Source organism: Phacochoerus africanus, chromosome 3, assembly GCF_016906955.1.
Source record: "Phacochoerus africanus isolate WHEZ1 chromosome 3, ROS_Pafr_v1, whole genome shotgun sequence".
NCBI lineage: Eukaryota > Metazoa > Chordata > Mammalia > Artiodactyla > Suidae > Phacochoerus > Phacochoerus africanus.
Window position 1 is genome coordinate 8,144,709 of NC_062546.1, and position 25,327 is coordinate 8,170,035.

The 25,327-nt window shown below is 44.2% G+C and overlaps 1 protein-coding gene and 1 pseudogene across 5 annotated transcripts in view; both read left to right on the forward strand.

The window, feature by feature from the left end:
• The window catches only part of BCAS1 (brain enriched myelin associated protein 1), a 117,103-nt gene that overhangs the window by 52,906 nt on the left and 38,870 nt on the right, over positions 1–25,327 (forward strand). For 3 of the 5 annotated variants that reach the window (XM_047770828.1, XM_047770829.1, XM_047770826.1), the window contains exons 5-7: positions 11,726–11,872; positions 12,827–12,871; positions 23,612–23,788. In XM_047770828.1, the coding sequence (XP_047626784.1) occupies positions 11,726–11,872; positions 12,827–12,871; positions 23,612–23,788 (369 nt within the window). Of the gene's footprint in view, positions 1–11,725; positions 11,873–12,826; positions 12,872–15,828; positions 15,964–23,611; positions 23,789–25,327 lie in introns of all 5 variants that reach the window. The other 2 variants (XM_047770830.1, XM_047770827.1) reach the window with 2 other exon arrangements.
• LOC125123825 (uncharacterized) lies at positions 22,802–22,908 on the forward strand (annotated as a pseudogene).

Below are 25,327 nucleotides of genomic sequence, written 5' to 3' on the forward strand. Positions count from 1 at the left end.
CTCTGAAGCCAACAGAAAGGAAAAGTGGAGCTTTCTTCCTCCGTACAGATGAAAAGCAAGCTGACACCACAGACTCCTGTTTGCTTAAAGTTTCCAGATATTTCCTGGAGAACATCTGTGTTTCTGTCTAAAATTTCTGCTTGCTGAAAATGATCTGGAGGCCTGATGAGAATAGCAAAGATGTATTTGTAGCTAAGGGCAAAGATCCTACAAACAACCCAGTATTGAAGGTACCGGCCACAAACTCGTAGCCGGGGGCTGGATCACCTTCCCAACCGGGTTGAGTTTGACCCTCTGGATGTTTTTTAAAATTCGGAAGTTTTGCCCACATTTTTGTCTTCATTTTAAATTTTAATAGGAAATACATTCACATGGCTCAAAATAAGAACTTATAAAATGGTTACTTATCTACCAACACCACGCCCATAGATAATCACTGTTTGTATTTTGAAATGAATCTTTCTATGCTTTTTTTAAGCATACACGAGCAAAAGACAAGCATAAATGCACATTCCTTCTTTCTTCGGCAAATGGTAACATAATATACACTCTGTTCTATTCCATACTTTTTTTTTTCAGTTAACAGTATTTACTGTAGCTATCTGTACAGCTTCTGCATTTATAACACTTGCATAGTTTTCCATCAAATGGATGTACCATGCTTTATTTAACCAAGACCTGATTAATGACATTTGGCTGGTTTCCAGACATTTGCTGTGACCTCATTGCAATGAGTAAACTCGTATTTGTTATTTCACACTTATGTCAATTGAGGTTTAGAATCAACTCTTCAAAGTGGAATTGCTGGGTAAAAGAATATATCCTTTAATTTGGTAATGCCAACATTTCAGGCTACCATCAAGACTGAGGTCATTTACACTGCAACCAGTAACATGTGCAGGTGCCTCCTTCTCACTCCAGCCTCCCTACTGAATGTTTTCAAACATTTGGATGGTTTGACTTTCAATCTTTTGTGACTTCTGGATTTTTTTTTTTTTTTTTTGATTCATTGGTTCTTACTTTTTTATTTAATAATGATTTTTATTTTTTCCATTATAGCTGATTTACTGTATTCTGTCAATTTTCTACTGTAGAGCAAAGTGACCCAGTCACACATACATGTATGCACTTTTTTCTCACATTATCATGCTCTATCATAAGTGACTAGATATAGTTCTCAGTGCTATACAGCAGGATCTCATTGCTTATCCATTTCAAAGGCAATAGTTTGCATCTATGAACCCCAAATTCCCAATCCATCCCACTCCCTCCCCCTCCCCCTTGGCAACCACAAGTCTGTTCTCCAAGTTCATGAATTTCTTTTCTGTGGAAAGGTTCATTTGTGCTGTATATTAGATTCCAGATATAAGTGATATTGTATGGTATTTGTCTTTCTCTTTCTGACTTACTTCACTTAGTGTGAGAATCTCTAGTTCCATCCATGTTGCTGCAAATTGCTATTTTGTTCTTTTTTATGGCTGAATGGTATTCCATTGTGTATATATAACCACATCTTCTTAATCCATTCATCTGTTGATGGACATTGAGGTTGTTTCCATGTCTTGGTTATTGTGAATAGTGCTGCAATGAACATACAGGTGCCTGTGTCTTTTTCAGGGGAAGTTTTGTCTGGATATATGCCCACGAGTGGGATTGCTGGGTCATATGGTAGTTCTACATATGGTTTTCTAAGGTACCTCCATACTGTTCTCCATCGTGGTCATACCAATTTACATTCCCACCAACAGTGCAGGAGGGTTCCCTTTTCTCCACACCCTCTCCAGCATTTGTTTGTGGAGTTATTAATGATGGTCATTCTGACTGGTGTGAGGTGGTACCTCATAGTAGTTTGATTTGCATTTCTCTAATAATCAGGGATGTTGAGCATATTTTCATGTTGAGCATTTTTCAAATGGCTTGTTGGCCATCTGTATATCTTCTTTGGAGAAATGTCTAATCAGGTCTTTTGCCCATTTTTAAATTGGGTTGCTGGGGGTTTTTGTTTGTTTGTTTGTTTGTTTTGCTGTTGAGTTGTTTAAGTTGTTTGTATATTTTAGAGATTAAACCCTTGTCAGTTGCATCATTTGAAACTATTTTCTCCATTCTGTAAGCTGTCTTTTTTTTTTTTTATGGTTTCCTTTGCTTTGCAAAAACTTGTCAGTTTGATTAGGTCCCATTGGTTTATTTTTGCTTTTATTTCTGTTGCCTTGGGAGTCTGATCTGAGAAAACATTTGTAAGGTTGATGTCAGAGAATGTTTTGCCTATGTTCTCTTCTAGGCGTTTGTTGGTGTCTTATGTTTAAGTCCCGAAGCCATTTTGAGTTTATTTTTGTGCATGGTATGAGGGTGTGTTCCAGTTTCATTGATTTACATGTGGGTGTCCAGTTTCCCCAGCACCCCTTGCTGAAAAGACTGTCTTTTTCCCATTTTATATTCTTGCCTCCTTTGTCAAAGATTAATTGACCATAAGTGTCTGGGTTTGACTTTTGGATTTTAATTCAAAATTACAAAAGCCCTCTCAATCCAAAATTATAAAGCTTTTTTTTCCCCATGTGTTCTTCTTGTATATTTATCCATTTAGATTTTTTTCCTGACATAAGTATGTCACTAAGTTTATTTTTTTTTCAAATGGTCATCCAGTTGTCCCTACATCTGTATTTAAAAAAATCCTTCTTGATGGCACAGCAAGTTAAGGATCCTGCATTGTCACTGCAGCACCCCAAGTCGCTGATGTGGCATGGGTTTGATCCTTGGTCCAGGAACTTCCATGTGCCACAGGTGTGGCCCCCCCAAAAATAATAGAAATATTTTTAATTAAAAAAAAATCTAAGGAGGGGGAGGGAGTGGGAAGGACTGGGAATTCGGGGTTAATAGATGCAAACTATTGCCTTTGGAATGGATAAGCAATGGGATCTTGCTGTATAGCACTGGGAACTATGTATGGCCACTTGTGGTGGAGCATGATAATGTGAGAAAAAAGAATGTATACATGTATGTGTGACTGGGTCACTTTGCTCTACAGTAGAAAGTTGACAGAACACTGTAAATCAGCTATAATGGAAAAAACAAAAATCATTATAAAAAATAAAATAAAAAAAAAATCCTTCCTTTTGATAGGTGTCATCTTTACCATACACTAAATTCTTATATGTCTTTGGTTCAAATATATTGTATGTGGATGATGACAAAAATGAGGGGAAAAGCTATTGCAGGGAAGAAGAGTTGAGACAAGGGAAATTAAAATAGGAAAACTCTTGAGTAAACACCCGAAGAAAGGGGGATAATTGAGGCAGTGCAGCCTGGTGCTTAGAAATTTTTTGCCTCTGAAATCATTTGGGCCTGGGGTCAAATCCCAGTTTTATTCTGTGACCAAAGGCAAGTTATTTATTCTTTTCATGCATCAATTTATTTATTGGTAAAAACAGAAATGATAAATAGTACACACTTCATGGGATCATTATAAAAATTCAACAAGATCTACTTAACTAGCTTAGCATTGGGCCTGTCATATAAATGGTCATTTTTATCACTATCTTGCACATTTTCCCTCCTCATTACACATTCCTCCAAGGCTTTATGGCTACAAAATATCCAATCACATGGTGTTAGGTAAATTTCACATGTTAATACCACATGCTGCTTTATTTACCTATTCCAGAATTATAAAGAATTTGATGGTTCTTCACTCTTACTTTTTTTTTTTTTTTTTTAGATCTACCCTATAATACTCTTATAATGCTTTTTTCCTAATCTTGGCGTTCCCATGGTGGCTCAGTGGAAACAAATCTGACTAGCATCCATGAGGATGCAGGTTCAATCCCTGGCCTCGACCAGTGGGTTTAAGGATCTGGCGTTGCCATGAGTTGTGGTGTAGGTCGCAGACTAGGCTTGGATCCTACATTGCTGTGGCTATGGTATAGGCCAGGAGCTGTAGCCTGGGAACCTCCATATGTCACAGGTGTGGCCCTAAAAACAAACAAACAAATATAATGCTTCTATAAACTTTTTAATCTTGTAATTATTGTAGATTCACATGCAGTTGTAGGAAATAGTATGAAGTCCCTTTTTCTTGCAAAACTGCAGTATAACATCATAGCCAGGAGACTGATGTGGAGACAATCTCATACAGAGCCTTTCCACGATGACACAACCTCAGGTGGCCCTTTTATCAGCACCTCCATTTCCCTTCCACCTTCACCCCTTTCTTAACTTCTGACTCTTATTCTCCATTTCCATAGGTAGGTCATTTCAAAGCTGTTATATAAATGTAGTCATATGGTATAGGTGCTTTTTTCCTTCAGTATAATTCTCTGGAGACTTGTCTGGGTATTTAAGTATATCAATAGATATTGTTCCTCTCCTTCCTTTTTTATTGCTGAATAGTATTCCATGTGATGGATATAGCACATTTAGTTTAAACATTCATCCATTGAGAAACATTTGGTTGTTTCCAGTTGTTGACTATTGCAAATAAAGTTTTTATAAACATGAATGTGTAGCTTTAAAAAACAAAAAACAAAAAACGGAAGTGCAATTGCTACGTTATATTGGAGTTACATATTTAGTTCAAGAAACTACTAAACTTTTCCAGATTGGCTGTACCATTTTGCATTCCCACCAGCAGCGTATGACTAATCTAGTTTCTTTGCACCCTTGCTAGCATTTGAAACTGCCACTGTTTTTATTTTACCCATTCTTATGGGTGTTTGGCCATATCTTACTGTGGTTTTACTTTGCATTTCCCTAATGGTTAATGCAATTGGACATCATTCATGTGCTTATTTGCCATCTAGTTTCTCTCAGTAAAATGTCTCTTCATGTCTTTGCCATTCTCCAGTTGGATTGCTTGAGGGTTTTTATAATTTTTAAAAACTTTTTACCTGTTGAGCTTTGAGAGTTCTTTATATATTCTAGATTCTAGTCCTTTGTCAGATAAGTGCTTTGTAAATACTTTCTTCCCCTTTTTAGCTTTTTTTTTTTTTTCATTCTTTTAACAGGATCTTTCTCAAAGCAAAATCTTTTAATTTGGATGAAGACTAATTTATCGTTATTTTCCTTTTCTGGATTATGTTTTTGATGTCATGTCTAAGATCTCTTTGCCATACAGATCCCAGATATTTTTCTCTTATTTTTTTAAAAGTTTTATACTTTACATTTTGTATTTAAGTCTTTGATCTGTTTTGAGTTAACTTTTTTTTTTTTTTTTTTTGCTTTTTCAGGCCACATCCTGAAGTTCCCAGGCTAGGGGTCAAATTGGAGCTGCAGCTGCCGCCCTAGCCACAACCACAGCAACGCAGGATCAGAGCCACACCTGTGACCTACACCACAGCTCACAGCAATGCCAGATCCTTATTAGCTCACTGATTGAGGCCAGTGATCCAACCCAAATCTTCATTGATACTAGTCAAATTCGTTTTTGCTAAGCCCCAACAGGAACTCCTTGAGTTAACTTTTGTGTAAGGTGCAAGACTTAGATTGAAGTTCTTTTTTTTTCTCCCATGGATGTCAAATTGTTCCTGCATCATTTTTTGAAGAGATGCTCTTTCCTCTATTGAGTTACTTTGTGCTTTTGTCAAAAATCTGTTGAGTGAAGTTGTGTGGGTCTAATTCTGAGTCTTCTATTCTCTCCCGTTCAGCTATGTGTCTATGCTTTCACCCACAAATATCACACAGCCTTGCTCACTATAGCTAAACAACAAGACTTGAAATCAGGGAGCCTGCCTCCTTCTACTTTGTTCTTTCTTTTCAAAGTTGTTTCGATTGGAGTTCTCATGTGGCACAGTGGGTTAAGGATCCACTGTTGTCACTTCAGTGGCCCGGGTCACTGCTGAAGCTCAGGCTTGATCCCTGGCCCAGAATTCCCCATGCAGTGGGCAGCCCCCCCCCCCCAATTTGTTTTAGATATTCTAATTCCTTTGGCTTATACATTTTAGAATAATTTCACCCATCTCTATGAACCAACTTGCTGGGATTTTGATGGAATTGCATTAAACCTATACATAAACTTGGGAGGATTGACATCTTTTTGAAGGTTTCCAGTCCATTTGGTTGAAGGTTGTCAGCATTTGGTTGTAATGCTGTTGTTTTTATGAGAGAAGGTGAGCTCCAGTCCTTCCATTTCCCCACCTTAATCCCGTCTCCAGGATTGACACCGATATTGTGTTGAGTCTTCCAGTCCATGAACATTGTATGCCTATTTATTTCTTCATTAATTCCTTCATTAGCATTGTATAGTATTCTGCATAAAAGTCCTATACATGTTTTGTATTTCATTTTTGTACAATTATAAATGGTATTGTTTCTTTTCTAGCTTTATTGGACTATAATTGAAATACAATATTGTGTAAATTCAAAGTGTACAACTTGATGACTTGATACCTATATACTGCAAAATGATTACCATCGTATGCTAGTTAACGACTCCATCATCTCATATAATTTCCATTTCTCTCTTCGGATGAAGACGTTTAAGACCTACTCTCTCAGAAACTTACAAGTATACAATACAGTGTTGTGAACTATAGTCACCATGCCGTATGTTAGATTCCCCACAACTTATTTATCTAATTGCTGGAAGCGTGTACCCTTTGACCAACATCTCCTATTTCCCTCACCTTCCAACCCCGCAGCCACTTTTGTACTCTCTACTTCTGTGACCTCAGCTCTTTAAAAGGCGGTATATAAATGATCTCATATGTTTGTCTTTCTCTGACATGTATCCCTTAGCAGGATGCTCCAAGGACCATTCATGTTGTCACAAATGGCAGGGTTATCTTCTTTTTCATGGTTGAATAATATACAATGTATAAAGCCTTCTTTATCCATTTATCTGTAGACAGACAGACTTAAGTTGTTTCCATATCTTGGCTATTGTGAATAATGCAGCGATGAACAAGGGATTTTAGATATCTCTTCAAGATTCTTCTTTCATTTTCTTTCTCCATGAGGGGGATTGTGGGATCATAGTGTGGTTTATTTTTAATTTTTTGAGGCATGTCCATACTGTTCCCCATAGTGGCTGCACCAATTTACATTCCCACCAGCAGTGCTCAGGGGTTCTCTTTTCCATATCCTTGCAAACATGTGTTATCTCTTTTCTGTATTTTATTTTATTATTTATTTTATTTTATTTTTAGCTTTTTAGAGGCACATCCACAGTATATGGAATTTCCCAGGCTAGGGATCAAATCAGAGCTGTAGTTGCTGGCCTACACCACAGTTACAGCAAGGCCAGACCTGAGCCGAGTCTGCAGCCTACACTGCAGCTCACGGCAACACCAGATCCTTAACCCACTGAGAGAGGCCAGGGATCAATCCTGTGTCCTCATGGATACTAGTTGGATTTGTTACCACTGAGCCACAGTGGGAACTCCTTGTCTTTTTGATAATAGCCATTCTGACAGGTGTGAGGTGATATCTCATGTTTTTTATTTGCATTTCTGTGATGTTTGGCTGGTGTCTAGACATTTTCGGTCACGCTAAACTGGCCCTTTTCTAGCCCTTTGGTTCTAGCAGTCGTTTTGAGAGGATTTTTTTTTTTTTTTTTTTTGGTCAGTGCCCATTTGTGTCTCCAGGTTGCTGGCTTCCTCAGCTCCAAGTCCAGGACATCTGTGGCAAAAAGAAACCCAGGGAATCACCCCCGTGGTGCTGTTCAGGACCCTAGCTGCCTGCCTTCTCCTCTCCACCACTCCGAGTCCTTTTTCTACATAATGTCCAGGATTTTCCACGGTGCTTCATGGCTGAGTGAGGGAAAGTCTATTTCCTCCTCCTTCCTGAAAGCAGAATCTTATGTTCTTTTTTTTTCCCCCTTTTTCTTCCTTTTTAGGGCCAACCTGCAGCATATGGAATGTCCCACGCTAGGAGTCGAATCAGAGCTGCAGAAGCCAGCCTACACCACAGCCCCAGCAACGTGGAATCCTTAACCCACTGAGTGAGGCTAGGGATAGAGCGCACATCCTCACGGGAACAATGTGGGTTCGTAACATTCTGAGCCTCAAGGAGAACTCCTTATGTTCTTTTTTAAAACCAGTTCTAAGAAGAAAAACATAGTTTGAAAAAAGAGCTCAGGTTCAGTTCGAAAGTCCATAAACGCTCACTTGGACCCACACACCAGCTCCCTGCACTGAGCTAGCTGGCCCGCCTGCCCTGAGCTTCTGTCCGAGTCTTGAGACACTGCTGCACCCCAGGAGTCAGGGTGATGGGAGGCATCATCTTCGGAGGTGCCTGGACGAGATGCCACAGAGCCAAGCAAATAGCTGGGGGACGCCTCTGTCCCTGGAGTCGTGTTGCACTGTGACTTCTCCTGCCCGGGTTCTCTGTCTTGGGGGAGGAAGGGCTGCTTCTCTGCCTTGCTCAGGGGAGCAAGCTCCTCATGGCAGAGTCTCCCTGACGGCAGCTGGACCCATGGGCACTGCCCTGTGTTCTACCAATTCGTCTTCTCTTCGGTTGCCTTACCTGGAGTCCACTTTACCTCCAGGTAGTTCAAGCATGTTCCCTGGGATCACAGAGAGGAATCAATGCCCCAGGCTCCCCATGGGAAGTTCCCAGTCTGGAAGCTGGGGGAGACCACAGACCATTCCCTTCACTGTAATGAGCACTGGGGAGCCCGTGGGTGGTGAGCCTGGAGAGTCAGGGTCCCCCCAGAATAGATGCCTCCCCCCTTCCATGCACATATGTTGGAGGACACCACCGGCTTTCAGAAGGATCAGCCTCCTGGTCACCATCCGTTCCCCTGGTCTTCGTTTTCTCCCTTGCAGTCTTCACCGCCCGAGTCATGTGCCTTTATTGGCTTCTCTGAATTTTTGTTAGTTTTCTTTTTCTCCCCTTCAGGAATGCAGCTCCCCAAGGACAGGGACTGTCTCTGTCTTACTTGGCTCTCTAGTCCCAGTGCCTCGATCGGTGAAAGGCACTTGGGAGGCAGTTGATCAGTAGCTCCCGCCCTGATCCTTCATGGTGTCATAGGCAGATCCCAAGCCTAGAAAAAGTGATTCGAAAGTCCAGCTCAGTCCAGTTTAAAAACTTCAGTCTCAGCGGTAACGAACGCAACTAGTACCCGTGAGAATGAGGCTTCAATCCCTGGCCCCACTCAGTGGGTTAAGGATCTGGTGTTGCCGTGAGCTGTGGTGTAGGTCGCAGACGCGGCTCGAATCCCATGCTGCTGTGGCTGTGGTGTAGGCCGGCAGCTGCAGCTCCAATTTGGCCCCTAGCCTGGGAACTTCCATATGCAGCAGGTGTGGCCCTAAAAAGCAAAAACAAAGAAATAAATCAATTAAATGGGCAAAAGACTGAATAGACATTTCTCCAAGGAAAATATACAAATGGTCGATAAACACATGGAAAGTTTCTTTTAAAAAATAAATAAAAAGGAGTTCCCGCTGTGGCGCAGTGGTTAACGAATCCGACTAGGAACCATGAGGTTGCGGGTTCGGTCCCTGCCCTTGCTCAGTGGGTTAACGATCCGGCGTTGCCATGAGCTGTGGTGTAGGTCGCAGACGCGGCTCGGATCCCGCGTTGCTGTGGCTCTGGCGTAGGCCGGTGGCTACAGCTCCGATTCGACCCCTCGCCTGGGAACCTCCATATGCCGTGGGAGCGGCCCTAGAAAAGGTAAAAAGACAAAAGTAAATAAATAAATAAAAACTTCAGTCTGACATCCCTTTTAGCATTTGTCCCCGTTCCTTCTGGAAGCCGACTCTGACATGCCCACGGGCTGAGGTCCGCGCAGTCTGGGGGGGAGCAGGCTTTGCTCTTTCATCTCTCCTCCTCCTCCCGCAGGTGGGTGATGCAGGGAGGAGGGACTGAGGGAAACACGCTGGTGACACTGTCCCCCCTACTCTCTGGATCTTTTCCGTCGCCGACACTCCAGTGAGGTCTCTTTGCTGGTCTAGCGGGGGACGTCTCCACCTGGCAGTTCCCTAACGGAACGCTCTGGGGCTTCTGCTGCCGTGGGGGGCGCTTTGCCCTGCCTCGCCCCTTGTCTGCTTTTTAAGCTGGAACTCGGCAGATTGAGAGGATGCTGAAACCGCAGCGGGCGCCGTCGGTTTTTTCTGCCCGTCGTGCCTCTCATGTCCCCTGTGTCTCAGTCACACTGCATAAACAACCCCCTAAGCCCTTCTCATCTCATGCTTCTCTACATTTTTTTCATGCTCTCCACCACCCCATCCCTCCCCACCTCGTGTGTGTGTGTGTGTGTGTGTGCGCGCGCGCTCAGCATCTAAAGCAAAATCGGCACCCCTGTAGGTGCGCTGCGCTCGTGTGCCGCAAAGATGATGTTCAACCATCCTCATCAACCTCCTTAACAACCCGGATCTGGATTATATCTGGGAGTTATAAATAGGTCAACTCATAGCAGATGTCTTCTTTTTTTTTCTTTTTTTCTTTTTGGCTTTTTATGGCCACACCCGTGCCATATGGAAGTTCCCAGGCTAGGGGTCGAATTGGAGCTGCAGCTGCCAGCCTACACCACAGCCACAGCAACTTGGGGTCTGAGCCACATCTGTGACCGACACCATAGCTCACAGCAACGCCAGATCCTTAACTCACTGATACCTAACCCATCCTTAACCCCTTAATCCATCCTTATCAATGAGGCCAGGGAGCAAACCCGCATCCTCATGGATACTAGTCGGGTGCATTACCTCTGAACCACAATGGGAACTCCACAGACTTCTAGTATGAGCAATAAGTTATATTAGAATCTGTTTCGAAGTGTGTCTCTTCCCAGGTAAAACACGTTTTGCCCAGAATTAACCAGAAGAGCAGAGAGAGGCTTGGTGAGGTCATGGCTTTTATTTGCTTTGGGTTTTATGAAGTTCTAGCTCTTTATACGAATTTCACAAGAAGCATTTGTTAAAGGAACCCTGTGAAATACAGGCATTAACTATTACCTCTTAAAATAGTTACCAGAATGTGTTTATATATTTTTATCTCTGTTCTACCAAAGCCTCATTTTTAACGCAGACGCTTCTGACCCCATCAGTGGCCTCAGGGTAACGCATGCACCCTAATGAGTGAGTGTGCAGGAGGTGGTCTGGAAGCTCAGAGGAGGGAATAGGTTCTCCGGGTGCTGTGACCCAGAAAGACTTCCGTGGAGGAAGTCAGCTCAAACCCAAGCCTGAAGGATGGCTGGATTTGAGGTACCCTGGCTTGGCCCAGGGTCATGGGTATGGAGATGAAACAAGGACACTCAAATGCATCCTACCGTCCTGGATGAGCCGAAGAAGAAAATTGGTCCCCATGTCACATCCCCTTTGCACCGATAAACGCCCAGATCCTGAAAGTGGAATTATGATTTGAAAACATCCATCATTTTTTATGCGCTGATACGATTCACCCCTGTGGGGATGGTAGGAAGTCAAATGGAGATACCTCTGGGGCTGATATACCAAAGATTAGACTGGGAGACCACAAAATATTGGCATCATGCACAACCTCTTTGCAGCATCGGGAGAAAGGGGGTTTTGTTTGGAATTCAGTGTGCACTGCTGTGTTGGTTAGCCTCTGGCTCCCAACAAAACGTCCCTCCAACTGCACAGGCTAAATGTGTTAGAAAGAGGGGGAGGGGAAGGAAGAGCGCCTCTCATAAGCTCCTGATTGTTCTGCACACCCGTGGGCAGAAAAGTATGGCTGGAATGAGGGGGTAGAGGAGAAAGGGGCGCGAAGCAAAAATATGACTTTGAGAGTCTACATTCAACACGTTGCAACTGTGAAAACTCCGTCTTGCTCCTAGGACCTAGTGGACGGCAAGGGAAACGCAGGACAGGCAATCCCAGCTGAGAGCTGCTCTGTCCCCAGGGACCCTGCAGAGCTGGAGATTGCAAAGGAGGAGCCCCCGACAGAGAATAATAACTCCATCATGAGCTTCTTTAAAACTCTGGTAAGTAGTCTCATCTCCTCTTCTGTTCTCTTCCTCACTCTTCGGTGGCTGTTGTTCAGATGTTTTGTTAGTTCTAAGAACGATGGCTGCTTGAATGTTACTGTTCTAAGTGGGATGACATCATGATGCAGCTGGGACCTTCCAGAACAGGGGCAAGATGTGCTTTGGAAGGGAACTGGCGTTCCGCTAGGGAGTCTTTAGTCCTGGGAACTGAGCTGCGGACCCCAGGCGCCCAGAGTCTTTGCCAGGAGCTGCGTGGTGATGGAACTCTACAGCAGTAGGATGTCCTATGGCTGTTGATCATGAAAATGATTGAAAAGACTTCCTGGCCTTGCTGACCCATCAGAGCATTTTTGCCACTCAAACGGCACATACAGCGGTAGAGCTCACTTTCTGTCCTGTTGGAGCTAAAGCTTCCTTTTTGATTGGGTGGCGGCCAGCACTCATGTCTTCTTGCCTTGCTTGCTCATCTCTGACTGTTCAGAGCCCACGGCTTGGCACGTGCCGGACACACCAGAAAGGGCTGAATGGGTGCATGCATAATTAAGCAGACAGCTCCAAGTGTTTGGGCTATTTCCAAAGACCAAGACAACGTCAAAAGCTAAGACAGAAAAAGCAGAATGTGCCACAAACGCCAAAGGGTCGGACGTCTGTTTGGATTAGTGAGAAAATTGTGGGAAAGTCTGTGGCCTTCTAGGAGGCAGCTCTGAAGGCGCTCAAGCTCTTGGTGAATGTCTAAGATCTGATGCATTTCATTATAGCATCTTAATTTTGTTAACTTATGAATACTTAGGTATTACCCAGAAGTCTATGGGCTTCCACTAACCTAAACGGACTTTTCGTTACATTTCTTAGTAGAGTGACTGGACCAGCCTTAAAAATGATGTATTTATTAAATAAAATAATCCTAATGAGATGTGGTTTTTAACACTTTTTTCCCCCCAAACTTTTAAGGTTTCGCCTAACAAAGCTGAAACAAAAAAAGATCTGGAAGACACGGTAGGTAGTTTGAATTGTGTTTGCGCATAGAATTGGATTTGGATTTATGTATGTCTCTTTGGTTTTTGAATTTTAGGTGTGCGTGCATATCTGTACACATATATGCATATTTAGCAATTTAATAGTGCTGTTAAATTGTCTTTAAAATGTTCCATTTACGTTAATAGTATTTTAATGAAAATTTTGGTGGGAGGCTTGAAATATGTACCAATTCTGGTGAAATAATGTCACCAAAACCAATTTTTTTTATCTAGAATAAGAACAGAATGTTAATAATTATACATCATTTTAGTCTTTTTAATTCTGTGTAGAGAGATCCAGGGAATATACTAAAAACTAGCCACTGGAAATGAGAAGGTGGTGAGACTCAATTTAAAGTAGATGTGGAGTTCCCACTGCGGTGCAGTGAGATCGGTGGCTGGTGGCCTTTCTGGAGCAATGGGATGCAAGTTCGATCCCCGGCTGAGCCCCGGGGGTTAAGGATCCAGCCTTGCACCGACTTCATAGGTCACAGTCGAGGCTCAGATCTGATCCCTGAACTGGGAACTCCATATGCTACGGGGCAGCCAAGACAGGAAAAAAAAAAAAGTAGATATCAGCTGCTAGACCTTTGGTTTTTTGAAAATAGAGTTCCCTCGTGGTGCAGTGGGTTAAGGATCTGACGTTGTCACTGCAGAGGCTTGGGTCACTGCTGTGGCATGGGTTTGATCCCTAGCCCAAGGAACTTCCACAGGCCCTGGATGCAGCCAAAAAAAAAAAAACAAAAAAAAACAAAAAACCTATGTCTTGCTTTGTTTTTCATGAAGTTTGAAAAAAATCTATCTCCAGTGCAACAGCAATTGTGTGGTGACATGAAACGGTCGCCAGTCAACACTTGCCAAGTGAAGGAACGTGCAGAGGAGTTAGGAGGCCCCAGAGAATGTGCGCTTTTCCACTGTCAGCCTAGAAATTCAGCCAGTTCCCCTCAAAATAAATTTTGTTTGGAATGACTACTTTCTAGAGAGGTTTTCCCTTTCCACTTGACAGAACCAGTTATCTCTAGAACACATGGTTTAAATTTCACAGGAATGATGAGGAAAGTTTAACCTGGTGACAGATACGTGTCTCGTGCCCTTCTTTTGATGACTGAACGTGCTGAAAGACACTGAGACCAAACAAATATCTTGACCAGCATGGTCCCCCTATTTGAAGTTCCCCCCTATTTGAAGGGGCTAAGCGATGAAAAGGACCCTAGAATCTGTCTCAGAAGACCTGTGTCCCTGCTACCTGATAGCTGTGTCATCCTAACCTCTAAGAACCCAAATTTTCCCATCTGTAAAGGCGGGACAATAAAAATTCGACCTTCCCAACCCCAGTGATAATGCCTGGGAAACCACAGAGCTCTATCCAAACACAGGCAATCCCTATTTCCCTGAGCCCCGCAGGACAGACGGAGCACTAGGTTATATTTGTATTGTATTGCTTGGCCTCTCTGGAATTTTCTTCTTCCACATGGGAGGGGAAAAGATATAGCTGAGGCATCTTCATGCATTTCCCTATGAAATTATGTCCTTGCTACACGGCAGCTAGGGTCAAGTTCAATGAATGATTGGTTTCACATGTTTGCCTTTGTGTTCTGTGTCTTGCATTGTTTGGAGTCACAGGGTCAGCACCATAGGCTGTCCACAGGGGGGTATGTGGGTGTGTTGTGTGGCTTCCCTGGTGACCCGATGCCTTCACTCTTCTGCGGCTCGCATACCAAGACTCTTCCCCCACCCACCGTGAGGTCCCAGCTGAATGCCGCTAGTGATAAAATCTCATGGCCTTGCCCGCTGAGCTGTGGGGTCCCTGCTCATGGAGCTGGATCTCCAAAGAGTTTTGTGAATGGGAGCTGTTTGTGACACCCACATACCTACACCCACCTCCTTCTGTCAACCTGGCTCTCATATTTGCCTTCTTGGATTCATGTTTTTGAAACATCCACACTTTTGTCCATATTCTCATTTGGCCTTGGGCTTTTTTTTTTTTTTAGTGCCACACCTGTGGCCCATGAAAGCTCCCAGGCCAGGGGTCAAATTGGAGCTGCAGCCACCGGCCCACCCCATAGCCACAGCAATGCAGGATCCGAGCCACATCCACGACCCACACCGCAGGTCATGGCAACACTGGATCCCCAGCCCACTGAGCGAGACCAGGGACTGAACTCACGCCTTCGTGGACACCAGTCCGGTTGGCTACTGCTGAGCCACCCCGGGAACTCCCAGACCTGGGCTATGTTTAGAATCCTCTACCCCCCCCCAAAAAAAAATCCCCTGCCATTTGTAACTTGAGTCAACAATTCTGGATGGTTGTAGCTGGGCTATTTTAGTTCCAATCTCCCCACCACTTTGGCTCAGTGGACTGGCTCACACTAGAAACATCTTTCACCTGGAAGATCTGCTCATCTAAAAATCCATGGAAATTTTTGTGGGTGACACTGCTTCCCTGAAGTTTCTAATACTGAAAAAGAAGAGATCAGCCTGAGAATGAAAGCCCTGCAGCGGCAGCGTGTGTGTGTGTGTGTGTGTGTGTGTGTGTGTGTGACAATAGCATTTAGATATTTAAAACTATCAGATCATGTCTGCATCATCTTTTTTATTTTTTATTCAAAAATTTTGCTCCTGAATATTTTATCCCCTATAGACAAAGCCTAAGTATCTTGGTCTTTCTTAAGCGGAGTTGCATTAATCTGGGTCATTTAAACAGGTTACTATGTTCCAAATCAGTGTGTATCTGAAATACATTGTGAATATGCTCTTTGACAAATCATCTTTGAGAGTTTGAAAAAATAAGCATTCACGGGATGTCTCGTGTTTGGGAGAGGGGGCTGATGTACCAGCAGCTAATTGTCAAAGTGTTTTATGGCACTTACAAAGGGCAGAAAAAATGGATTTTGTTTAAAAACGAAGTTCTAAGCTGTGACCGCTATTGCCCAAAAGGCATCCAAAGCAGAAAATGTCTGTGATGGACCAGCGGGGCAGAAGACATCCGAGATCCAGGCTAAAGGCGCCAAGAAAAAGCACCTGCATAGCCCCAGGCTAGGACTTGCCTTTAGAAAAGTCTTTAGGCATAAGGTCTGTATCTTGTTAAACTTGGAGCTAAAAAAGAACCCTGGTCTTCAGCACGTGACACACATGACCATCCTGCATATCCACCCAGCTCCACTTCAGTGGAGACTGAGGGGTGGATGGTTGGGATTATTAGAGGGGAATTAAATGTTGTATGAATCAAATTTCGGTGATGTATGAAGTTGTAAACATCTCCTACTTGCAAACATCTCAGACTACTTTCCGAGTGTGGACCAGGGTTCTAAAATGATTCTTCTAACCCAGTGTTTCCCAGTTGTTGAAACGTGCATACCACCTTCATCATTTTTGGCAGATGTGCTGCTGACTTGAGATGTGCATGTTGAAATCGACTCACTTCCCATTTCAAGGTGTCTTTAAAAAAAAAAAAAAAAAAGACCCTTATGTTACATCACACTTGGAAAACCAGAATTGTTTTTCATAAGAGGAAGCTACCATTACGTGGGTAATGAAAAAAAGACACTGCTTTCTAGCTACCTCGTTTGTGTTAAGCTCTGAAACTATTGCCCTTTCCAGCTTTATGAAAAGGCAGCTAGCCACTGGTAGAGAAACGTTAAAGATTTCTCTACCAGCCCCAGACAGAGAGTTTTCTCCCAAATGGTTTTATAAGGATGAGAATTGAAAAAGGAAAAGTATTTTCACAATTTTAATGTGATTTAATATCCCCTCTCGGCACCACCAAAAACCATCTCTGATTCCACCAGTGGTATGCTTTCTACAGTTTGGGAAATACTATTCTAACCTCAAGATAATAGTTTTATCTTTCTGCGGTCTGTTCCACCTCTTCCCTGTATTAACTAAGCTTATACTGAATCCAAATGGAAGCCCAGAGAGAGAAAAACAAAAAACAAAAAAAACAATGAATGAAGGCAGAGCAAGTTCTATCTCCGTGTTCTTGGGGAGTAAAGATATTAAGAGTGGTCAGTTTTGGAGAGTTCACTCTTCTTTCTCTAAGAAAACACCAGTGTTTGTCTGAAACCATCATTTAAAAGGACCCCTGCACTGAACCAGCATGCGTCTAAACTTGTTGACCATAGCCACCATTCTCCACTAAGTTGAATGAACTTATTAAAAAAGAACTTTCTGGAGTTCCCGTCGTGGCGCAGTGGTTAACGAATCCGACTAGGAACCATGAGGTCGAGGGTTCGATCCCTGCCCTTGCTCAGTGGGTTAACGATCCAGCGTTGCCGTGAGCTGTGGTGTAGGTTGCAGACGTGGCTCGGATCCTGCGTTACTGTGGCTCTGGCGTAGGCCGGTGGCTACAGCTCCGATTTGACCCCTAGCCTGGGAACCTCCATATGCCGCGGGAGCGGCCCTAGAAATAGCAAAAAAGACAAAAATAAATAAATAAATAAATAAAATAAAAAATAAAATAAAAAAGAACTTCCCCAGCTGGATGTTATAGTCTCAGGATTGTGTATGCAAATGAAAGCACCACAGAAATCTCTCTTGGCCGAATCGAAATTTGCATCAACAAATGATGTTATGAAGCCACCTTTCAATCTCCATACAGGGATTTTTGGTTCTATAAAGAGAAAAGCGGGTGGAGGAGAGATCCTGCAGTGGGGGTGGGAACATTAGAAAGGGGTACTGTTATACCTGGGAGACAGTTTGGTATGTGCTAGTGAGACATGTCATCGATCTGGTACGAAGGAATCTAGCTGAATTCCCACGTGGAGATTCTGTGCGTCGGGGGCCTTGGAAGTTGAAGGCATGTATGACTTTTCCCCTCTCAGATCTGCAAAAGGACATTGGTTTTATGCCCCACAAAGTTTCCCTGTCTCCAGAATCCCGTCCCCTCCCACGGTGGAGCATATCCAAGTTCAGTATTCCCGGGACTTCCCCGCATTGAATCATTGGTCTCACATCCTGCCTCTGAGTAGCATTGTGGGGTAAGAGAGGATTCTAGAACTCCTGGGAAGATGTAGAAAAAGTGACCCTTTCTGGGATTCAGAAAAACAGACCTAAGGTTTTGCCTTGAGTTACATTCGGTCTTTTTTTTTTTAAACGTCAAAGTAAGGGGATGATTCCCAGATGTTCTTAATTCTCATTTATATGGAAGTTTGGGAGATCTCATTGGCTTTTCCCTTCCTGCCTAGGGCAGTGTTTTTCTTTTTCCTCAATGGATTGTTCTGTCATCCAAAAAGATAGGAAAAGAGGACCCTTAAAATGGACCAGCCAGATTCTTTCAGTGATGCTTGTTGCATGACCGGGGGGGGGGGGGTGCTCATCTGCCTTGACTGCAGCGTAGCCCAGGACAGAGAAGACGACATCCGAGCAAACTCACGGAGGAAACATTATCTTCTAGTTTTTCTCTAAAAAAAAAAAAAAAAAAATACTGCTTCACTCCCATCCTGATTAACACCTAGGTTCACTTCTCTCCGTGTCAATTTTACTTCCTATAAAAAGAACATCCTTAGTTTATAAGACTGGAGAAGCCTGGAATTAAGAAGTTCATTTTTATTGATAATGAGGGGGTCAGTATTTCTTTGCTGACTCTGAATCCTTTTTTTCCCCCCCTTGGCTTAATCACATGCGATGCCTCAGAATAAAAGTTTTTCACACGTCCTCCAACATGCTGGACATGTCCCCGGGCACACAAGGCAGGACATTGTTTTAGGATGTCTGTGCCATGCCCAGAAATGTTCCTCTCCCCACTCAGGTTCACACCATGCCAACCCTCTGTGGAAGGCAGCTAGGCTATTAGCAGCTGCCTTGTGTGATTCACAAGCTTCTGCCACACATTCATTGCTTTTTTGGTTCTTGGTATAACATAATGCGTCTTACTAATGCCTCCCCTCTCCCAAATGTGCAAACGAGATGGAAAGTTATTGGGGAAGAAGGTAAGGTCATCCCATATGCAATTTCCAAATCCAACACACTGGAATTTGATGGGGAGGTTTGCCAGATACATAACAGGTAGCCATTTAAATTCAAATCTCAGATAAACAGCAAACTTTTTAGTATAAATGTAAGTATGTCGCAGGCAATATTTGGGACGTAGATGTGCAAAAAAAAATTATTCTTTGTTGATCGGAAATTCAGATTGAATAGGATGTGCTCGAGTCTCACGGTTATTTGCTCAACCCGGCAACCCTGCTCAGGAGATTGTCTCCAAAAAAAACACAAAACTTTTGTAGTCTCCTCCACAATGCAGACAGAGCGTATGAATTCAGTTGATGCTGGCAGAACACCCTTTGGGGCCCTTCTTTGGAAAGTGAGACGATGAGTGGGCAGGGCGAGAGATGACGCATGATGACAACCACTCCCCAGCCCAGCAAGGCTGGGTGGGGGTGGGGGTGGGGCGGTGGAGGTGGAGGAAGCCTGACCTGGCAGGATGCTGTGTGGGTATCTCCCTGGGGTCCCTCCCACAACATTGATTTGTTATTTGTTTAATGCCTCTTTTGTGCCTGACCCTGGGTCTGGTGGGAGGTAGGAATATAGTGGTAACCAAGACATAACAGCTCTTACCGTCACAGAGCGCATGGTCTGGCCAGGGAGAAGCATTTTTCAACAGTTACACAAATGTATTAGTGTTACATCACTATTCATCTGATGGAGTCGTGACCTTGTTCTGTTTCTCAAGGATCTCGGGGTATCTTTCCAGGGCAAGGGAACTTAGCTATTTCCCAAAGAAACTGATCAGTATGGATGCATTTCTTCTTCTTTTTCTTTTTCTTTTTTAAATTTTATTTTATTTTATTGTATCTTTTGTCCTTTTGGGGGCCGCATCCGCGGCATATGGAGGTTCCCAGGCTAGGGGTCGAATCAGAGCTGTAGCCGCCAGCCTACGCCAGAACCACAGCAATGCCAGATCCAAGCCGCGTCTGCAACCTACACCACAGCTCATGTCAATGCCAGAACCTTAACCCCCTGAGAGAGGCCAGGGATGGAACCCGCAACCTCAGGGTTCCTAGTCGGATTCGTTTCCGCTGCGCCACAGTGGGAACTCCTGGATGACTTTCTTAACCTTGTTCTCCCTGTCATTCCCCACCGGGAAGCATCTTTAGATGTTTTCTCCCTAGTTGCCCTTTTCCCCATGGAATTTTAGTACCACAGATGTTCTGTTTATCCGTTTATGTACTGTGGCCCTTCGTAGAGTCATAGGCAATATCAATATCTAAAAATGTTTCATAACGCCCCCCCAGAAAACAAGGGGAGTATCACCTTCAGCTCTCCCCCCACTTAGAGTTAAGGTTGCTGTGGTTGGCATAGGCGGTTCTATCTCCTGATGCGCACACGGAGTGGGGGTACCTCTGTTTGTTGGAAGCAGTATAGAGTAGCTCTCGAGAGTCTGGGTTTGAGTAGCAGACTCCCTGGATTGTGACGTCAATTCTGTCCCCTTCTTAGTGCAACCAATCACAGGTAAATTATTTCACCACCTGGGGCCAGAATTTCCCTAACAATAAAATGGACATAATTAGTTCCCTTTTCATAGGGCTATTGTTAGAATATTCAATTGCTTAGAGCAGTACCTGGCACTGGTACCTTTTATTGTTATTATTAAACCAGAGTTAAATGCTGGAAATCTCTGTGCCTTGGCCTCTGGGACCTGTGTCCCCTCTTCGAGGGACTGACAGAGAGAAGAGTCTGAGGAGGACAAAAGGAAGAGCAAAGCCGGCCAACCCAGAGGGGTGTGATGGATTAAGAAAGCTGCACCCGTGCTGGGAGAATTCTAGAACTCCAGAACCAGTCTGTTTTCTGTAACTCCTGAGTGGCGTTGGCTGAGTCCGCTGAGCATGTATAAGGGGCCGGCATGATAACAGAGCATCTAAAGTGTAGAAAGCAAAGCAACAGAATTTAAATCAAAACAGCGTGGGGTCATGAAACCATGGAGCATCTCCTGTAATGACATTGGAGGGATTGATGATTTACATAAGACAAGGAGAACACCTTCTGAGCGAGGCAGTGGAGCCCAGCCCCAACCTCCCCAGGTTCTTGACCTAAAGTGGACCCCTGGGCCCACGGGGATTCTCCCAGGAACACAGAAGGGACATTGATGTTGGGACCCAAGCCTGGCTACCCCTGCTCTTCCTGCCCCGGTCACATCCCTCTGATGCTTGCCAAGGGCTCTGAGAGCATGCTGTCCCTGGGTGCTCTTCCTCCTTCTGCAGTTAATTTCTGGTCACCCTTCAGGTCATGGCATGGTATCCTTTTCTCTGTCAAGCCTTTCCTGATTGTCACGATGGAGCTAATTCCTATTTAGCCTTTTTTTTTTTTTTTTTTTTTTAAGCACCAAATCCTTCCCTCCATCCCACCCCGTGGCACTTAGCATTGCTGATTTTTTTTTTTTTTTTTTGGTCTTTTTGCCATTTCTAGGGCCGCTCCCGTGGCATATGAAGGTTCCCAGGCTAAGGGTCGAATAGGAGCTGTAGCCACCGGCCTACACCACAGCCACAGCAACACGGGATCCAAGCTGCGTCTGTGACCTACACCACAGCTCACGGCAACACCAGATCCTTAACCCACTGAGCAAGGCCAGGGATCGAACCCACAACCTCATGGTTCCTAGTCGGATTCTTTAACCACTGCGCCCCGACGGGAACTCCGCATGGCTGAAATTTTGCATTCCTTTGTGTAACTATTTGTACAGTGTCTCTCTCTGTGAGGACTTCTAACCCCAGCACTGAGTACACACCACAGGTCATAGGAGGCACTCGATGCGTTTTTGATGAGCAAATGAACAAATAATGCTTTCCTTATGTCTTCTGAGAAAGCAGGGAAGCTAGCTGGGGAAGGGCACTTCCCCTTCAACCAGCCCTCGTTAATTTCATTACCACTTAGCGCTCAAGCAGCACCAGGTGTCCGAGAACATTTGGAACATGCATAAATGCAGAACCGTCTGAGCTCAACCGTTTCGATTTCACTGTTGATACAAGCCAGAGGGTATTTTAAACCCCGGCATTATGTGGTTTTTTTACATTAAAAAAAAAATGGAACTGGGATTATTCCGGGATCACCTTTCACAAAAGTAATTTCTAGACATTGATGTCTAGACATTGACCCTTTATCTCCTGATTCAAACGTAGCATCTGCTCAGTAAATGACTCCCTGCTTGTATCAAAAATGTCAGCCCAGAAGATATTGTCTTGCATCAGCTGGTAAAATTCACAGTATTTGTGAACTTCCCTTGGAGAGGCAACGTGCTGTGTGGCAAGAACACCCACCAGGTAGGAGCCGGAAGTTCAGCTCTGAGCCCAGACTGATTAGTGTCCGGGGTGGGGGTTGGGGGTCTCGGTTTCCCCATCCGAGAAAAATCCGGCATGGAGCTAGCTGGGCTCCAAGACTCTTTCCAGCATCAAAAGTACTATGTAATGTCCTGAATTTGTCTGTACCCTCTTATTTTTGCTAGATTTTTTTCTTTTCTTTTCTTTTTTCTTTTAATCAGGGAATGTAGTCAGAGATCCGACACCCCTGGGAATATAAAAGGTTTCTGTCACCAGTCCTTCACCCAGAATCATTACAATGTAGATACTTAGGATGACAAGGTTAAGTCAGATGAGCCCAGTGTTAACCCTTTTCATGCAACGTTCACACGTGTCGAGATAAATGGAGATTGTAATTCTTCCAAAGCTTCCTCTGTGCCATGACTCAGGAAGTGACAGAGCACAGGGAGTCACAGCCTAGTCCCTGAGGAGGTCAGATGTCCCGGAATTGGGCCTCGGCGTGACCTCTCCGAGGGGAGAGGGACGAGGGATGAGGTAGGAGGAAGCGTGGGAGAGAGAAAAGCAGGAAGAGTGGCGGCTGCATGGGGTTCTATGTCAGGTGCCATCCATTCACTCATGTTTAACTTCGATGTGGAGGCTGAATCTAAAAGTGAAGAAAAGTGTCACGCGAAACAAGAGAAGGTCAGTGCTCCCTTTGGCAAGGATGGAAGAGGCCCTCGGGCCAGGCCACACAAGGTCCTACCGTACAGCACAGGGAACTATATCCAGTCTCTTGGGACAGACGAAGATGCAAGATAATAGAAGGGGATAGATGTGTGTCTGACTGGGTCCCTTTGCTATATAGCAGAAATTGGCACAACATTGTAAATCAACTGCATTTTATTTTTAAAAAACAAAATTTGAAAAAAGTGAAGAAATGGGGCTTATGGATGCTCCTGGGACTCACACCTCATCCCTGGATCCCAGTGTACCTGCCTGCCATGTATTTTATAGACTAGACCAGCGATCTCCAAAGCAGAGGGTGGGAGGAAAACGTGACTTGTCTTTTAAAGTGTATTTATTGTAAAAGCCATCTTTAGTTTCTCATGTGGACTAGTAAACTGTCCTTGTCATATAAACAAACATGCATGTTCAGATTGCTTTTATTGCCATCAGCGTGGTCACCACCCCTTGAAGACCGATGGCCTCAACCTAACTCCCCTTCTAACCATCGCTTTGATACCTAACACGTTACCTCCACCAACATGATACGTAATGGTTCAATATGTGTGTTTTGCGAAAGGAAACTATCTTGACTTTTCCAAGATTTTAACACAAGTCCACATCCACGTAGAATATCTGGGAGAGACAGAAAATCACGAAGAGGAAACTGTCCACGGATAGCCCCCAGCCCAGCTCTTTTCTAGAAAAAGAGACCTTTGGCTTTTGAAATCCCGAGATCCTTAGCAATGCTTTTTAAACTCTTGCAGGGCGCCGAAAAGTCACCCTCCGCTTCAGCCGACCTCAAGTCGGACAGAGCCAACGTTACGGCCCAGGAGCCTCAGGGGGCCGCCAAGACTTCTACACCCACCGAAACAGCAAAGGAAGGCGCCAAGGAAAAGGGGGGCCCCGCCTCTCTGCCTCTGAGCAAACTGTTCTGGAAAAAGGTAAGTCCTGTTTTCAAATGCAGAGGTTTGGGGTTAGGGTGGCGTGAGAAGGGGCTTCTATGGGGCCAACCGAGCTACTCAACAATGCATGGATTTTCTTCTCATCTAAGATGACTCCACTCGCCCTTGAGTGGAAGACTTGTAACTCACTCCCCGGAAAAAATGACACGCCTGTTGTGTTATATGCATGTGTTCTGTGGGAAAGGAAAGGAAATGAACACGTCGAATTTTTCATTCTGGGAATGACTCCGGCTCATGACAGAGGGTTGTGGTATTTCGTGATTTCATTTTTCTTTTAAGAATGGTGGATTCTTCTGGTTTTCTCTGAGCTCTCTCTCACCCTGGGAGATGAACCACCTCTGGGCTGGCTCTCCCTCTTCTTCCCCAGCCCGATGGAATCCGTCAGTAAGAGCCACTTGCTGCTCCCTTTGGAAAACCAAGGTGTCAACCCATTGGTTTTCCAGGGCAAGCACACAATGTGCTCGTGACAGGAAGCTTCAAACCACTGTCTGAATTGTTGTCTTCTGTAGAAATGAGGACAGGCCACACAAGGAAATGCGGCAGGCGGGGCTGAGCAATATTCCCGGAGCTCTGCCTTGCTCATCATTGCTGAGCAAACCCCAGCTGCCACACATGTTCAGAATTCTTGCCGGTTTCAAATGTGGCCAAGAGATGAGCAAGAAGTCAGGGATGGGGTTGGGGAGGGGTGGGGGGGCTGTAAAATAGAGCTGGAAAAACCTAATTTAGCAATTTTAACCAAACATCTGTGCCACTTGGCACACAATGCAAGGACGGTGACAGATATAGATGCCGCAGTGGTGTTAGCTGTTCTCTTGTCCAGAATCCAGCTGGATTTCTGAAACTTTTTCCTGTCAGTTTTATATTGCATAGAAATCTTCCTTCTGGGTTCTGCCCAGAACACAAATTCCAAAACTTAATGAAAACTTTGCATGATGTCATTTGGCATTCTAATCCTCCTTCCTCATCAATCTCTATTTTAAAAAATATGTTATCAGCAATATAATGAAGGGAACAATTTCCAAGTAGGTTCCATCCATGGCGTGTAGCTAGAGACTTCGAGTGACTCATAGTCAAACATTTTACTTAAATTAGCATGCATTAGGAAAAAAATAACATCAGCACATTACACTCAAGATTTAATACATATTTTGCCCAAAGGGAGACTGTGTTATTTAGTTTAAAAAGTAACCCAGGAGTTCCCTGGTGGCCTAGTGGTTAAGGATCTGGCATTGTCACTGCTGTGGCGAGGGTTCAGTCCCTGGCCTGGGAACTTCCACATGCCGTGGGTGTGGCCGAAAAGAAAAAGAAAAGTAATCCAATTAGAAGTTCCCCTTGTGGCTCAAGGGTCATGAACCCAACTAGCATCCATGAGGATTCGGGTTCAATCCCTGGCCCTGCTCAGTGGGTTCAGGACCTGGCGTTGCCATGAGCTGGAGTGTAGGTTGCAGATGTGGCTCAGACCCTGAGTTGCCGTGAGCTGTTGTGTAGGCCAGCAGCTGCAGCTCCGATTCGATGCCT